General features: G+C 36.9%; 2 protein-coding genes across 4 annotated transcripts; one reads left to right on the top strand and one right to left on the bottom strand.

The window, feature by feature from the left end:
* Positions 1-735: 735 nt before the first annotated feature.
* Positions 736-10264, bottom strand: LOC107843191 (delta(14)-sterol reductase). 2 transcript variants are annotated; one of them, XM_016687402.2, is made up of 13 exons: positions 9786-10264; positions 8668-8785; positions 7923-7993; positions 6912-6968; positions 6674-6765; positions 6323-6370; positions 5614-5734; positions 5478-5524; positions 4129-4210; positions 2383-2459; positions 2144-2263; positions 1275-1349; positions 736-1194 (listed from the first exon to the last, which is right to left on the bottom strand). In XM_016687402.2, exons 1-13 carry the CDS (start codon positions 9831-9833, stop codon positions 1041-1043), a joined length of 1110 nt encoding a protein of 369 aa, XP_016542888.2. In that variant the 5' UTR covers positions 9834-10264; the 3' UTR covers positions 736-1040. The 2 variants fall into 2 exon arrangements, with proteins under 2 accessions (XP_016542888.2, XP_016542889.2); XM_016687403.2 differs by lacking the exon at positions 6912-6968 and having other exon boundaries at positions 9786-10035.
* Positions 10265-12096: 1832 nt separating this feature from the next.
* On the top strand, positions 12097-17279 carry LOC107843190 (histone deacetylase HDT1). 2 transcript variants are annotated; one of them, XM_016687401.2, is made up of 10 exons: positions 12097-12296; positions 14253-14323; positions 14408-14622; positions 14732-14757; positions 14838-14876; positions 14978-15111; positions 15716-15769; positions 15862-15952; positions 16791-16893; positions 16966-17279. In XM_016687401.2, the coding sequence occupies exons 1-10, from the start codon at positions 12284-12286 to the stop codon at positions 17027-17029; spliced, it is 810 nt and encodes a 269-aa protein (XP_016542887.1). In that variant the 5' UTR covers positions 12097-12283; the 3' UTR covers positions 17030-17279. The 2 variants fall into 2 exon arrangements, with proteins under 2 accessions (XP_016542887.1, XP_047251937.1); XM_047395981.1 differs by having other exon boundaries at positions 12154-12296; positions 15026-15111.
* Positions 17280-17963: the final 684 nt, after the last annotated feature.

Raw genomic sequence — 17963 nt, 5'->3', positions numbered from 1 at the left:
CTAAATGTTAGCTATTATGAGTGTGTATTTAATGTTGCACACTCTTAACGCAACTGATAAGAAAATTTGCACCCTGTTAATCAAATTCCTGGCTCCGCCACTGGTTGCATATCTAAATTTGCTTCAATCTGTAGTAGCTTAAGAGAGTGATTCAACTTTGCATGTTGAGAACAACTGCAGGTAACTTGGAAGTTGGAAAAACAGCTGAGCTGGGAGCCGGAGCCATGGATGCGCTAGCGATTGGCACATTGAGGAATGGTTGTCCGATTTTTTCAGCCTGGTAAGTGCAAATAGGGTTCAGGGAGGATGGTGTACGCAGACCTTATCCCTACCTCTTAGAGGTGTTTTCTGACCCTCGTCTCAAGTTGGAAAAACAGCTGAGCTAGGCGCCAGAACCCTAGATGCGCTAGCGATTGGCACATAGGGAATGGTTTCCCGAGTTACTCGGCCTAGTAAGTGTAAATAGAGTTCGAGGAGGATGGTGTACGCAGACCTTACCGCTACCTCTTAGAGAGGTTGTTTCTGACCCTCGTCTCAAGTTGGAAAAACAACTGAGCTGGGCCTGGGAGCCCTGGATGTGCTAGCGATTGGCACATTGGGGAATGGTTGTCCGATTTTTTCAGCTTGGTAAGTGTAATTAGAGTTCGGGGAGGATGGTGTATGCAGACCTTACCACTATCTCTATTGATAGAGAGATTGTTTCTGATAGACCCTCGTCTCATGTTGGAAAAATGATACTAAAATTTCAGGACACATCAATAACTAACTTGCTCCAAGATCACCAACCAACCAGGTGAAGTAATTCCATAGTTGACATTCAATACAAGAGGCACACATCATCTTATTAACTTAAAGCCTACCATGATAGAGCACATCTAGTGTACAAGTTGGTTCTGGAAAAACTTTATTTCTGTAGAGGAGATGATAAAGCTGCTCGATATTCGTCCCTGAGCTTGTCCCTTCTCCGGCTTGGGTGGTACGGTACAGTGAGGCTAATCTTGACGCTAATGCACAGCAACGTGGACAGACAGACGATTGAACTAGTAAACATAAGGTAAGATCCTGTAAGGAACAAGCTTACGGTATTCAGCCCACACGTCTTTGTATTTCTCCGCGCATCTAGCTTCATCCCTTCTCTCCCTCCATATTAGCAGAATGAGAAGATATATGGGATAAAAGTATGGAACCACAGAACTGCACGAGCGATGTGAGTGTTTTTGTTACGAAGCAAATTGAGGTTGAAATTGAATACGCATAGAGTTCAAAGTTGTTACCTTATACCACAAGGCAAACTAAAAGACGATGCCAGCAACAAATCCCCGAGGTAATTACAGTGTCGTGCAATGCCCCTTCAGAAAATATAGAATAATTTAGAAATTCGAAAATTTGAAGAACCGACGATAAACTTATGTGCCATTTTTGCTACCAGTGCCACATTTGATGAGCTTCAGAAGCCATACTATAACCAGGGGGGAAAACATCATTAACAACGACATATCCAATGTAATCCCACAAGTGGGGTCTAGGGAGGGTAGCGTGTACGTAGACCTTAACCCTACCTTCGGAGATAGAGATGTCATTTCTGATAGACCTGGACTACTTGATAAAAATCATAGGTCCCTCTAAACAAAATTTCATTCGGCTGATGTAAAATGTAGAAAACCAATCATACGACTTCATCCTAGCTAAGTTGAGCGGACTCTTCACTTTTGATGTCGCAGCCGTGTCGAATTCTCCAAAAATGCACTACTTTTGGCGAATCCGACACGCACCCGCTGACATTTTTGAAGAGCCCGAGCAACATAGCATCGCAGCACTTAGGTATGGTTAAATATTGATACATTTATCGTATGCACGAATGGTGTCTATGCAGACTAAATCCAGAGCTGATGTTGGCAGTACTAACAGCTTCCTCTTTCTCTCAATAGCACTAAAAAACTTTTTGTTTCACCTTATTAGATTTGTTTTTAAAGATAAAACTCAAACAAAATGTACCCTCGTTCCGAATTTATGAGACGCAAAGAACTTTTAATATTTTGATTATGACTTTAGAATGGTAGAATTGATATCGTGAAGCATAAGCAAGCAACACGAATGGAATGTTCGCGAACACTAACAGAAAAAAGCAAGGTCGAGAGCTTACCAATAGCCGGAAGCAAGCAACTTCCCTCCGATAACTTTTGGAGGCTTACCCCATATGGGTGCCTTGGGATCCTTTTTAAACATATGCTTCTGCTTGTTGGCTCCTCTGAACACAAGGTACCTTTTCCAAAACACGGATACGCGTCAAGAAACAATAGTGAAAGCAAAAGAAAGAACAAGTGCAAACATAATGACAGCGGAGAGAACGTAAATAGTACTGAGAGGGCCTTGCATGCTTACCCAACAAGAAAGACGAGGCAATTGGCAATTATTGCTGCCGTTTTTAGCTCAACTTTGTTACTCAAAAGCCACCAACCCTGAAAAGGAAGAGAAATATTATTAGATAGTAAACAGGCTAATCTAGCTTTGTACTGTGCAACGTTCAACAAGTGTAAATATCTTCATTATAAAGTCTCTATGTAAATGGAAAAAAGCGTGAGACATTGAGAACAATGCATTCCCATACACCCGTTTCTCCGGTGTAATATTCTCATCGATATAATAGAAACCAAAGTTGGAAACCAGGATCAGCTTCATCTATCTCAGTTTGTTACTCTTGTGTGCCATTGTCTCCAATTATATATAAATATATATATGGTAATGGCTGCACCGAAATGGAGAACTCCCACTCCGGCATATTATTATCCCTTTTCTTGATAAGGTAGAGTCATTAGCCATCTCCTATGTTGCTCAGACTCTTCAAAAATGTCGACGGGTGCTTGTGGGATCCTCCAAAAATAGTGTATTTTGAAAGGATCCGACACGGCTGCGGCAACATTTTTGGAGAATCCGAGCAACTTAGGCCATCTCCACATGTCCTAGCACAAAATATCAAACTAGTAGAAATACAATCTAACGCACAGCAGGACACAGTTGAACCCAAACACAAACTGTCTACACTCCTTTCAAAACCAACTCAACCATGAAATTGATACCATGATAATCACAATCATGCCAATGGAATTATCAATTGCCAAGAATCCTAAAACATTCCTGCTACAGTTGAAAATCAAGAAAAATAATGTGGCAAATATGCTTAGGGCCATTATGTTAGATTTCTAGGATGCAAATATGTTTAGGATCGTTGAACTCGAGCAGGAGAATGTTACGTAGGAAACTTACTGGTTATTTCTGACTATTTTGTGTTTAATGGAGGGGAATAGTTATTTGTCTTATTAATCGAACAGAATAATTACTTCCCCTATTATAAGTAGACTAAGACTCTTATATAAGGAGCCCTTCTTGGATATTATCTACAACAGTTAATACGACTTCTCGCTCATTCATATGAATTTACAGCTACAAGCAGGAAGCAATGAAATATCGTAGCATGACGTGAGGTATAAATTCCAGGAAAGTGAATATGTTGGCATGGCCTAACCTTTATCATTTCAAAAATATATGTTGGCACGGTCGAGACTAGGCATCATGACATTTAGTAGGAAACGAAGGACGTAAGAAGTGATGGCTCAAAACTATGTTTTTGAAGAGAATTTGTTATGAATCGGACAGAATAAAGCAAACCACAAGCAGAAAGAAAACAAGAACACACAGATTTACGTGGAAACCCTTGCGAGAAAAACCACGGGTAGAGGCAGAGGAATTTGACTATGAAAGGAGAGGAGTACAATGTGGAGCACGACGTAATTTCTGAATATCCAAACTGACCCACTAATTGCACTTATATAGTATGTACATACAAATAGTTCCTAGGCCCAAAAACATAAAAGTATTGGCCCGATCCTTACGTTGCCACCACAGACCCCATTGAAAATCACAAACATGGGTCGCACCGCGAAACTTTCAAGGCCGGATCAACAAAATTCGAATCACAACTCTAACAGAATTCAGTTACATCTTATACATTTGTGTTATGCCGATACCGAAGGTGTCATACACATTTGTCTTATACCGATATCAAAGGTGTCATAATTCATATATAAATAGATTAGCATGTGGAGATAAGAGTTGGTTGTGAATACATGCCTGAATACTGAAGGTGAACGGTATAAATACTAGATCACCAAAAACCAACATGAAGCCCAACCTCTCTGCGATTATATCCCATCTGAGAAACGAGAAACAAGATTTTACACAATCATAGACGCCGAAAAACTTAATGGAGGAAGATAACATTAATTAAGACAATAAAGAAAGGTCGCTGGCCGACAAAGAAGCATATCATTCTGCCAAATATTATACATTTTAGGGCTTAGAAAGGTCGAACCTTGATAATACAAATTTTGGATATAAAATCATGCTACCAATAATATTGAATTGGTAAACGCTCAAGTAGCATGAAAACCTAACACGAGAATAGTTGTGTTCCGTATGATTCAAATCTTAGCGCCGAAAGCGAAGGTTCTTCAGAGTCGCTTCATTTCGACCGACATGTTATTGGGTGTATAAAATTCAGAGAAAGTTTCTTGCTTTCATTTAACCGATATGGCCAGGCTACTAATCAACTACCCAAAGACCACGTAAAACAACCTATGCTACTCTAACTCCTCCGCTTCCAACTTCCACCTAGTTTCCGATTCTCAGACCATGACTCCAGGGACCAAAACCAGCTATCTCATAAAGAACAACTAAGCTTCAGTCCCAAACAAGTTGGGCCGGCAAACCTCATAATCCTTTAAGGGGTCGTTTGGTAGGAGGGATAAGGATAACTAATCCCGGGATTATTTTAGAAGAGGAGCTTATCCCGGGATAAACTTGTTTTCAACCAAATGACCCCTAAATATACAGCTTCCAGCACTACCTTGTTAAAGTACGAAATGACCAGCAACTATATTATCCTACCTAGGCTAATGCTTCTCGTGGCTAAACAGCTAAACCCTCCCTTGTGCTGCCATTGTCTTAGACTGCAGTCCGTCTAGCCACATTAAGCTCGTAATTTCCACGCCCAGGACTGGACATCTGGACATTTAGAGCATGGACAATATAAGATGGGAGGCCCAACATCGGAAACAATGAATTGGGTGGGCCTGGCTTTGATACCATGTAAAGAATGGATCTTGGGCCTAACTCAACCTCAAAAGCTAGCTCACGAGGTGAGGATTGCCCAAGACCATATAAGGAGACCAAGGACCCTCTAACCCATCGATGTAGGACTCCAACACGTGCCATATGGATATGATTCACTTCAGATTTTAGATCAGCATAATAAACAAAACAAATAAATATGAAGAGACTAGGAGCGGGGGGTGGGGGGGATGAAATTCTAGCCAGATAACCTAAATTAAAGAAACGGAAAAAAGAGAAACAATAGTTCTTTGCTAAACAACGACTTTTAAATCTTAAGAAGTTAAGGGAGAAGAAAGCTGCCAACTTACGTGGAAGTCATGAACTCTTCATAGAAGAAGTAATCAAGGATGTAGAGCTGCAATTAAATGCATAAAAAAGAAGTTTTAAATATCGCAAGCACATACTCGAGAACTAATACTTGGAAGTGTACAAACAGCGACTTACCCCACAAAATATCTGGTAGAGAATCATTGATTGGCTTAATTTGTCCTCTATAATACATTTTGCAAGAACTGAAAGATTGATAAGTAACCATCCCATCATACCAGCTCTAACAAAGAAAAATCTACAGCAGAAAGTTCATCATTAAGCAAAGAAGTCAAAAGAATAACCAAATGGCATCGATATGGAAGCTGACAGTCATTAGAACAAAAAAAAATATTTTGGCCTCTCAAAATCTCTTTGACTAGGAATTTAACTACGATTGGAGATTTCAGGAAATTGAGTTTCGGCTCATCAGAAAAATATAGGTTATTCATTTCAAGATATTATTTCACTTAGGTAAAAAGGAAGTTACTACACCTCAATCCCAAATTAGTCAGGAAGCGTCCATATGAATCATCAATATCCATTTGGACCCGTTTCACCCCAAACAAATTAAGGATGCTGTAACACTAGGCTCTGTATAGTTTCTTCCATTCAGGAAGCAATAGAAAAATCATTTTTAAAGCTAAATGAAATAAGGTTTACAAATCCACAACTCACTATTTGAAAACATGACAGCTTATTGATTGGTCGTTAACGTGAAAATGATTACTATCGGGCGTATCCAACAAAATAAACCACTCAAATTAAAGCATGATGAAAACTTTGAATTCTCGATTTGTTTACTTGTCACAATGGTGAAGAGAAGGTCTGAGATATGAATACATACTTGAGATCAATGCCCATAAATTCAGGATTTAGTTGTATCCCGAACCACCTAGTCAAGGAAATAGTAATCAACAAAAATTGAATGTCAAGAACAAAATAAATATCTTGCTTCAATGTGGTGAAAGACATAACGATTATCAGCCTACAATTGGCATAAGTTTCACCGTATTAGTTTCATGTTTGATTCAATAAAAATCTTATGTTGAATGGTAACTTCACAAACTGTCTCCAAATACAGAAGACAGATCAAAGAATGGATGGAAAGACCGTTCAACAGAGAATGACATTACCGTTTTATTAATGTTAAGAACTTTTCGGAATATAAACTACATCATAGAGTAAATTGAATTACCAGTCATGGATCAAATTTCCTGAGACGTGAGGTTTCAGTGACGAACTCTTCGCACGTGAGTTCAAGCCAACCAAATAAAGCATCAACGTCACCTAAATATCATTCAGTCATAGAAAATTAAGTTGTCGGAATGAAACGTGTAGTTGGCTAGAACGTTTGGTAGAACAAGAAAGTTTGTGTGAATAAAAGCATAATCGAGAATAAATTACTTTCTTATGGTACGGCAATCTTCACTTACAAGAACACTAAAGATAAAGGTTGTCGACAAAAGTTCAAGTCCTCTGTCTGCTATAGCCTGCAATGCATTATGAATTCATGATTTCATCTCTTAATAGTACACCCGAAACAGACAACGCCATACCAGGGTAGGACGTACGCAGAACTTACCCCTACATTTGAGGGGTAGAGAGATCGTTACCCTCGGATGAAAAAAAATATGACAACAAAATCGCAAGATACAAAGCAGATGCAACAACAGATAGTAATTCACATTGAGAGAAGGAGGCAAGGCCCCCGTCAATCCCACATAACATGTGACAACACTCGGCTACCTACTAACCTTCTACTCTAATCGTCAACCTCAAATTCCTATCCAAGGGCATGTCCTCGATAAGCTGATAAGCTGAAACTCTGTTATGTCCTATCTAATCACCTTCCTCCCGTTCTTTTACGGTCTACCTCTCCTAACTCTTGCTACACCTAAACTCATTCCAGTAGTCCAAACATACAACACTCTGAACCTTCTCATTTTTTCGGAAATATTTGACAGTGTAGCATAAGAGGGCAATTTTTGGCGCCAAATTAAATGCCTTTAACGAATCAATGTGCACTCGCATCAATTGCAGAATCTTTCCTTCTATTTCATTTTTGTATGTCGCCAAGTTACTCTCTAGGAATAATGAAGATAAATAGTTTGACAACTTCTCAATCTCACCATACATGCAAGGAAAAGAAACCAACAACAGAATGTTTGTTCCATCGGAGTTGAGATTCTTGGGAACAATGATTATAAATCCTCACTCTCATCGGTACTACACAAAGGGCAGCCCGGTGCACTAAAGCTCCCGCTATGCGCAGGGTTCGGGGAAGGGCCACACCACAATACTACACAGAGTATAGGAAATTGTTCCTCGCTCATCCACATAAGAAGCTTTTGCAAACAATATTTGCGTAACAAAATTATAAACAGGGAACGCAAATGAACCCAAACTGTACATCCTTTGTAACAAAAGAAACGTTTCACACTCACAGTAGGTGAAACAAGATTCATCTGCGACCCAACTCCGAGAAGCAAAACCAACAACAGAAGTGATAACAAACCTGAAATAGCAAGAACAAACTCACAATCTGAACTTGACCCACATCGAGAAACATAAAAATATAAAAGGGCAGACCTACAATGTTAAGTAGGAGTTACGACCAACCCAAAAGGCTTTTTGCTTAGACCCTATATTCATATCAGAATATCCATTAAATTAGCATAAATATTTAATCGCGAACTCATTAACTAAAATAAGCTATAGATTCATTGGCAAGTTTTGAATCCATAAACTTCAAATCCTGACTCAGCCTATGAAGATATTGGCAATAACGCTACATTATTAGGTCGAAGTCCATAAGAACCCAATAGCTTTTGCTTAAACCTTATATTTGTTAGGAATGGGAACCCCTTCAACGGAAAATTCCACTATCTATACATGGTTAAAATTATCTTTTATGTATATATTAGATTACACATTGAATCCCCTTTTCACTTCGTCGTGTGTTATTTCTTCATATTTTGAACTCCCTTAGTGCAAATCCTGGCTCCACCACTATATTTGTATTAAGAAATCCATTAAACAAGCATCAATATCTAATTACGGACCCAATAACTAAAACAAGCTAATAAATCGTTAATCAGATCAGAACCCATAAACTTCAAATCATGACTCCGCCCCTCAAAAGATACATCAATTTATACCATATAGAAATGTACAAAGACATGGTATTACCATTGCAACGATAATGAAGGCGAGTTCCGTCAGATAAAGTCACCCCAGGAACAAGTTTTCCGGGTAGAATAGATCCAACTGTAGCTAAATATAGAAAAAAAGATAGCAACATAGCAACCTACATTCACCAAACATGAACAAAATTAGCTAGAAAACAAACAAATAAACAAATTACACACACTCAACAGTGTGTCCTAGCCGGTCAATAAAGTGGTTGACAACCATGAGCTAACTTGCTTGGACTCTCCAAAAATGTTGTCACACCTGTGTCGGTTCCTCCAAAAATGTGCTACTTTTGAAGGATCCGACACGCACCCGATGACATTTTTGAAGATTCCAAGCAACATAGACCATGAGTTCTCATGTTCAAATCCTAACAGAAACAAAAATAGTAGGTAAAGCTGGTCCAAACACCACGATTATCAAAAACAAAAGTAATAAATGAACTACACGCACCCAATGGTGTGGCCTAGTGGTCAATAAAGTGGTTGATAACCATGAGCTAAGTTGTTTGAACTCTCCAAAAATGTTGTCACACTCGTGTCTGATCCTCCAAAAATGTACTACTTTTGAAGGATCCGATATGCATCCGATGACATTTTTGAGTAGTCCGAGCAACGTAGACCATGAGTTCTCATGTTCAAATCCTAACAAAAACAAAAATACAAGGTAAAGCTGGTCCAAACACCACGGTTATCAAAAATAAAAGTACAGTAACAAATAAATTACATGCGTCCAAAGGTATGGCCAGTGGTCAAACATGAAGTCTCGGGTTCAAATTCTAGCGAAGACAAAAAACACTTAGGGGTCGTTTGGTTGTGAAAGAGTATTCCGGGATAATTAACCACGGGATTAGCTATTCTCATCACTATGGTACTTCCTATCCTAACTAATAACACACACCAAATATATGGGATCATAGTCTATTATTTTATCTCAAAACTATTTATCCCTTGAACCTCACACCAAATGACCCCTTAGGTAATTTATTTCCATAGGTATCGCATGGAATTAATCTGAGGTGCGCAAAAGTTGACCCGAAAAAACGTGGTTGTCAAAAAAGAAAAAGAAAAAAGTGGATTTTATAGAGTGAATAGAGTAACGAAAAAGATGCTGACCGAAGTGCATGATGGAGAGAGTGAAATGAAGAGTTGATTGAGATCCATTTGTTTGACAGTTTTGAGTTTTGAGTTCAGTTGAATAGAGATGTCCGCCTGGTAGGCTTGCTATTTATGGGGATACTAAATTGGTGGGCTACCTTCTAACACACTGACTCAATTTTACTACTGTGTTCATTGTTCCTTTATTATGATCCGGGTCATTCGAAAACATTCTCTGCATCTTCGAACATATTGGTATGAATTATTTATCTTTTACCCTTCACGAAGAGAGAAATGAGTCAAAACACCCCCACAAGTTTCCAATTAAGAAAAGGGGACAAGTGGATCCCACAAATTTATTAAGAAAAAAAAATTAAATCTTTTTAAACAATTGAGATAGTTGTTGAACAACTGCATCAGTTGTCTGAACAACTTCCCACAGTTGTTCAACAACTGCAAAAGTTGTTCTACAACTGAAACAAGTTTTTGGGACGAAAAACTTAAAAAAAATAAAAATTATTCCTCTCACCAAATTTAAAAAACTTGGAGCACTCCCACTTAATTAGACAACTTGGGAGTCCTCTTTAATCCAAACTCCCCTTCACGAACCCACTATATGAAAATACAGTGAATATATTGTTGTTGTACTTAATTTTACACAATTTTAGGTCATAAAATTTCGCAAATAGTTTTGGGAGATAAACTTGATAAATAATATTTGATCATATAATTTCTCATTGTTGATACTGGTAAGATTCAGCCAGATGATGTTTGCTGGCTGGTAGTGAAAGGACTCTTGGGGGTCGTTTGTAGGAGGGATAAGAATAATTAATTTTGAAATTAATTTAGTAGAGGAGTTTATTGCGAGGTTAATTTAGAAGAAGAGCTTATTCAATATTTATTTGGGACAAAATGTATGGAATAACTCATCCCAAAATTATAGTGTTTTTTTTATCTCTTCTTGAGGGTAAGATAACTAATTTCGAGATAATTAATCTCACGATCCTTTAGTACTTGCATACCCAAAAGGGGGGGGGGGGGGGGCTGATTAAAATACAATTACTTGATTTTCTTTCTTGCTCTCTCGTAGCAGCATTTTTGACAAATAATTCAAATTCTTAAATACTAGAAAAAGTTAGTATTTGAGTGAAATTTCATTTTTTAAAATAATTTAAAAGTGAAATATGTTTCTCAAATACCATGGTCAAACACAATTCACCTAAATTTCATTCAAAACTTGTCAAGAATGTTTGGAAATTGATAATGAGACCCTAGCTTAAAATGTTGAATTAATCTAAATCAAGGTGGATATAGTATCAGCTTAATATAATTCAAGATTATATAAAATTTAAAATATGTGATGGAGAGATGCATATATGACTCAGTGTGAAGGCATGAGAAATTAATCGTGTATAGATTTTTAAAGGGTGGATCAGAGAAATATTTTGGAGAGATGATTAGGTTGGACATGATGTAGTGTCAATTTCTCGATGACATGACTTTGATAGAAAAGTATCGATGACACAAATTAGGATGTGGTAGGTAGGAATATGTCCATACCAACAGGCAAAAGGAGTGTAGTGTCTTGTTGTCCATTACGGTATTCTTGTATTTCGATTTTTGTAATTACCTGTTGTATCACGTAGTTTGATTATATTATTATTTTTATATAGCATTATTTTAGCTACAATTTGTTATTTTTTATAACGAGTTTTACTTATGTTATTTCAAGTATCTCGGTTGTTGTTCTCTTTAACTGAGGTTTAATGAAAATAACCGCTTTATCTTTGAGGTAGAAATAAAGTATGTATACATTCTGCCATTTCTAGTTTTTATTTTGTGGGACTACACTAAATTTACTATTATTGAATTAATCTAATTTAATTTAACTTAAAAAAATTAGTCAGATCGACTCTTAAAATGTGAAAAACTTATAAGTAAAAGTGAACAGAAAAAATGAATTATTCGTACAAAATTAATGCAATGTTGATTAATAATTTAGAAACTCGCCCGACTTGAATTAGAGGGGAGCTCCAATTCAAAACGCGGACTGTTAATACTAAGGAAAGTCTTTTTCTATATCTGGGAGAGTCTGAAATAGACCATTTAAATTCGTACCAAGTTTTTTTTAATTTGCGTACTTTAAGTAACTTCTCTTTTATTTCATATTCGGGTGCTATGTTTATAACTGAAGATGAAACGGAGGAAGTACATGTACAAATGACCAAGAAATCTACGTATTATTTTATGCATAATTAACAATGAAATTTTACCAAACACTCTGTCTAGTCGTATAAATTCATAAAAAAGGGAAAAAAAATCCTAGAAAAATTTGAATGGAAAAGATAAAAAATAAAAAATAAAATAAAATAAAAAAATAAAATAAAATAGGGTAGTCCGCGAAACAGAGTATCAAAACCCAAGTCTCTCCCGCTTATAAACCCCCAAATTTTCTCATTTCTCATTCCCTAAAACCCTAATTTCTCTCTAAAACCCTAAAAGCAGCTGCTGCAGCTATGGAGTTTTGGGGTAAATCTCTCTCTCTCTCACACACTCACACGCACACACAAAAGCTATTTGATTATTCGAATTTCAGAAATTTCAGTTGCTATTTCATGTAATTATGTTTGTTTTCCTGTTAATATTTGTGTGATTTTTTTCCTTTTTTTCATGTGTTTGTATGCATGCATTTGTTTTTGCTCAAATATCAGTAAAATCTTATTATTTTATTAAGAAAAAAGGGTTGTGTGAATTTTTTAGCAGAAATATTTGAGGTTAATGCAGGGTTATGTTGCTCGAACTCTGCGAGAAATGGGATTTTGCGTTCTATATATTTGCTTGTTTCAAATTTTATTGTTGTTTTATGTATTTATGTTTGTTTTTCTGTTGATGTTTTCGTGTGATTTTGACATATTCTTACATTTTGGTATGTATGCGGGCGTTTGTATTTGCTCAGATATCAATAAAATGCAATTATTTCTTTATCAAAAAAATATTGTGTGATTTTATTAGGAGAAATGTTTGAGGTTAATGCAGGCCTATGCTGCTCGGATTCGCCAAAAATGGGATTTTGCGTTCTCTATATTTGTTTGTTTCCAGTTTTATTGCTGTTTTATGTATTTATCTTTGTTGTTCTGTTGACGTTTTTGTGTGATTTTTGGCATACTTTTTTACATTTTGGTATGTATGCGGGCTTCTGTTTTTGCTCAAATATCAATGAAATCTTATTATTGCTTTATCAAAAAAATGTCTTGTGTGATTTTATTAGGAGAAATGTTTGAGGTTAATGCATATATTTGCATTTTATGTTTTCTATCTTTGGTTGTTTTGATTTCAATTGCTCCTTCATGTATGTATGAGTTTATGTGTGTATTTTTTTCTGTTAATATTTGTTGTGATTTTTGTCCTGACCCGGGGTCTATCGAAAATAACCTCTCTACTTCATTTGAGGTAGTGGTATGGACTGCGTACACTTTACCCTCCAGACCCCACTTTGTGGGATTACACTGGGTATGTAGTTGTTGTTGTAGTATTTGTTGAGATTTCTTTCCTTTTACATATTTGTTACATTTTGGTTTGTATCCATGCATTTGTTTTATGTGACCCGGAGTTCATGTGTTCAACTCTTGCATAAATGTAAGGTAAGATTGTTTGCAAATACACCCTTGTAGTTCGGTCCTTCCTTGGACCCACACATAGTTGGAGCTTTATTTTTAATCAATGAAATCTTTGCACTTTATAAAAAAAGTGTTGTGTGATTTTATTAGCAGAAATGTTTGAGGTTAGTGCTGACATTCATTTTGCGTTTTTTTTTTTTTTAAATCTCTGATTCTTTCGATTTGAATTGCTCTTTAATGAATTTATGTTTGTCTCTCTGTTTATTTTTGTGTTTTTTGACATATTTTATTTACATTTTTGTTTGTATGTGGGTGTTTGTTTATACTCAAACATCAGTGAAGCCTTATTACTTTACTAATACATGTTCTGTCTGATTAATGTTTGCGCAGAGAGTACTTGTTTTTTGGGGGGGTTATATCAGTTTATATAAGTTGCTAACATAACTAGAAGCCTCAACTTAGCATCTTTTATGCTTAACATATATGAGTTGCATTTGTTATGGGGCCTTAGTTTAGGGGGTTTTGACTTTTGGAAGGGGTGAGTTCACTGTACAAAGAAAGGTTTGTTTCCAGGGTATATCTGTTTGGTTTGTTGCACCTGAGTCGAGGGTTCTTTTTGGGAAACAACCTCTATACCTCCACAAGACAGGGGTAAGGTTTGCGTACATACTACCTCCCCATACCCCCTTGTGGAATTTCACTGGTATGTTGTTATAGGGTTTTATAACTATTACTCAAAATTCAAATGTCCTCTTATTTGTCTTATGTTTTTGTTACCCTTTTACAAGAACATGTTTAACTTATTACTCCTTGTTTTGCAATTCCATAACGCTCGTGTTTCTTATTTTAAATTTCTACCCGTGTTTAGGTGCTGAGGTGAAAAGTGGAGAGCCTTTGTCTGTACAGCCTGGAGATGGGATGGTTTTGCATCTTTCACAGGTTCTATAATTTGCTACGACTTGACAAGCTTAGTTATTCTTAGTTGTCATTATCTAATTCGCATTTCTATGTTGTTATCTGCAGGCATCTCTAGGTGAGTTGAAGAATAATAAATCAGAAAATGTCTGCTTGTCCGTGAATATTGATGACAAGAAACTTGTTCTTGGGACACTCAACTCGGAGAAGGTGCCTCAACAGCAGTTTGACCTGGTTTTTGATAGAGACTTCGAATTATCACACAACTTGAAAAGTGGCAGCGTCTACTTTTTTGGATACAAGGCCACTAACCCATTTGAGGAATATCCTATTTCATTTATGTGTTGACTTTTATATCTTTTGTACATTTACTTTCCTTCGATGTAAATTATCTTCGTATTTTGTTACCTTGACTGAACTTCTTTGGGTCACGGAAGAGGATGATGAAGACGATGATGGTAAATGCACATTTTCTTTTGTTTGGATATCTCTACTGTTCTTTGATAAGTTATTCAGTCTGGTGTTATTGTGTTTTCAGAGTCTGATGAGGACATCCCCCTCACTCTTGCAAATAATGGTAGGGAAAATGCTATTTACCATGATAGTATGTGAATTTAATAAATGCAGGATACTTTTTGATTGGCTAACGTTATTATCAACATGGTTACCTGACTTCAGGAAAACCCGAGGCTGGGAAAACTAATGCTGGAAAGGATTCTACTTCAGGAAAGCAGGTGAAGATTGTGGAACCTAGCAAAGACGGTGAAGATGACAGCTCTGATGACGATGAAGATGATTCTGATGGGGGCGAGGTACATCCATTTTTATATGTTCAGGGTGTATAAAGTACTGTCATGGTCTTTATTGCAATAATTAGGGTGTCCAATAAAAGCACAAAAATTGGGTTACCACTTATTTAGAGCCTGTTTGGATTGATCATAAGCATGGCTATCAACAGACATGAGGCCTTTCACAGATCTTTTAAATCAGCAAAAAACTGAATTTTTGAGATTCATTTATGATAAGCATGGCTTAAGGGAAGCTAACTTGGTTCTTCACTTTCTTCAATCCTTCTATTTCATTCATAATTTCCAAGGTGTCATATAGGCGCCATTGGCAAAGTCTACCAGCAGTTTATTATCTTTCAGCTTGGACCTATTGACATCCTTTAGAAATACACATCCGATACTAGCTAATAAAGCCATTGCTTCTGCTAGATTGGGCTGGAGTGGTACTTGAGCCAGTTCCAAAAGTGCTTTAATGATTTGAATAACTGAACTGTTTTATCTCTGTAAGCTTAGAAGCGTATTCTATGTAATGATGCATTGCAGATTGAAATCCTCCTATAAGCAGTTGGTATTTTCTGTTTATGTTTAATTTATGAATATGACTTGAAGGCATTTATTTTATCTTCAGGATGAGGATGACTCTGATGACAGTGATGAGAGTGAGGAGGAGACGCCGAAGAAGGTAGTCTATTATTCTTTTAATCCTTTTGACTTCCTGATTTTCCTGGGGTGGATGATTTATTGTTGTTATGTGGTTTCATCTCTCTATTTTAGGCTGAGCCCTCAAAAAAGAGGAAGGCAGATTCTGCTACAAAAACACCTGTCACTGATAAAAAGGCAAAGTTGACCACTCCTCAAAAAACTGGTTCGTCTCATTCTTTTATTTTCTGTTTACTTCTTTTGGTCCATATTATTTGGTGTTTTTACCTTCGGCACACCCCTTGAGGAATGACATACACGCAAGAAACTAAGAAGGTTTTCGACTAAATTACCCTTGATTAAATCTGCATCTGTTTGAGCGAAAGCAAATGGCATCAAATGCCTTGAAGAAATAGCAAGAGTAAATTTACTCGATAGGGAATTGTAATCGAGAAGAACTTAGAAATGTGTAAATAAGGATGGATTTGGTCGATGAAATTAATACCTTGTTATGTAAAATACCCATTTATTTTGGATCGAAATGGAACGGGCAAAAACACTAAAATAATATGAACCTGAGGGAGTAGTAGTCTATGCTTTCTATCACTTGGAGGTGCTAATTCCACTTTTTGATTGGCATATTAATTTATGTTGTTCAGACTCTTCAAAAATGTCAGCGGGTGAGTGTCGGATTCTCCGAAACTAGTGTATTTTTGAGAAATCCGACACTGGTGCGGCCTCGAAAGTGAAGAGTCCGTGCAAGTTAGATATTAGTTGTATTGTTTTATGAGGATAATTTGGTCATTGTATTTGTAAGTTGTAACAGAAAATAAGTAATTTGCTACTCCCTCGGTCCCAATGTGTTTGTCTAGGTTTTGACTTGACACGGAGTTGAAGAATGTAAAGAGGACTTACAAAATCTTGTAGCCCTAAACTAGAGATAAAGAAATTGAAACGGAGGGAGTACTTGTTATCAAATGGGCTCATTTTTGTAGCCAACTAGTGCAATTCAATTTATAGGAGAATCATTTTTCCTAATTGCTTCATATTTTGGGTGATTTTAGATGGCAAAAAAGGCGGTGGCCATGTAGCAACACCTCACCCATCAAAGCAGGCTGGGAAGACCCCAAAATCAGCCGGAACTCATCACTGCAAGCCATGCAACAGGTAGATTATAACACAACAAAACTAGTTCTTAATTTGTTATGTTCGGTGCATTCATATATCGGTTCCTTGCAGGAGTTTTGGTTCTGAAGGTGCCCTCGATTCTCACACGAAAGCCAAACACAGTGCAGGGAAGTAAATAATAGACATGGGAGAGACATTGGTCTTGTTTGGTTGTCAACTATGACCAGAAGAGAGGCTGTTTAGTTTTTATTCCTGTTTGGTTGGTTCATGTGATGTAAAGGCAAGAAGAGTTGCATCACTGTCTGTCTTTGGGATGATATTACTTAGGTCAATCCTCTATTTTGATGCTAGACTTGTTATGTTTTATGAGTTTTGGATTGATTGATTCAAAAAATATTATAATTGCCTGTTGGTTTCTCTTGTTACATGTTCCTCATCGGTATGTTCTGTAGCTTTATCTGGGCTAGTTTCTAGCCGTGCAGTCGAGTTACTTGGGTTCGGTGGATACTTTTTCCATGGCTCTGGTGGAAACATTTCCTTTGTCGCTCTAGACTGAACTCTCTCTGTGAACCTTTACAACTCTATTGGTTTCAGTTAACTTCCAATCCATGAACAACGACGACAACAACCTATCCAATGTATTCTCATAAAGTGGAGTAGTCTATACCATTACCTCAGTTGAAGTAGGATGTTTCCGAGAATCCAAGAACAATAATAATAGCTATGAAATATTGATTTTGAGATGATGGAAATATCTATAAAGAAACATTGAAAAATAAAATCAATAAATATTTGTTCTGCCTTTTTATCTTTTTTTTTTTTGGTTTCCCATTCGGTGGCCGCATTGGAGTCCCGACTAATCCGCATTGTGCATTGCAGGGTCCATTAAGGTGGCAGCGCTCCTAACAGAGTTTTCTCCACACCTAAGGTGGAGCAGTTCCATCCACTGCATTACAACCTATGTTGGTAACCAAATCAAAACCAAACCACTAATTGACTTGATTTGTGGGTTTATTCGTTCAATTTGGTTTCCTCTTCTTGACTATAATGTCGTTAAGGGTTTTCAAAATTTTAGTATATATCTCTAAAGGGAGTCGTTTGGTATGCAT

Source organism: Capsicum annuum, chromosome 9, assembly GCF_002878395.1.
Source record: "Capsicum annuum cultivar UCD-10X-F1 chromosome 9, UCD10Xv1.1, whole genome shotgun sequence".
NCBI lineage: Eukaryota > Viridiplantae > Streptophyta > Magnoliopsida > Solanales > Solanaceae > Capsicum > Capsicum annuum.
Note: the sequence above shows the minus strand (reverse complement) of the source record. Positions and strands in the feature narration are given on the sequence as shown.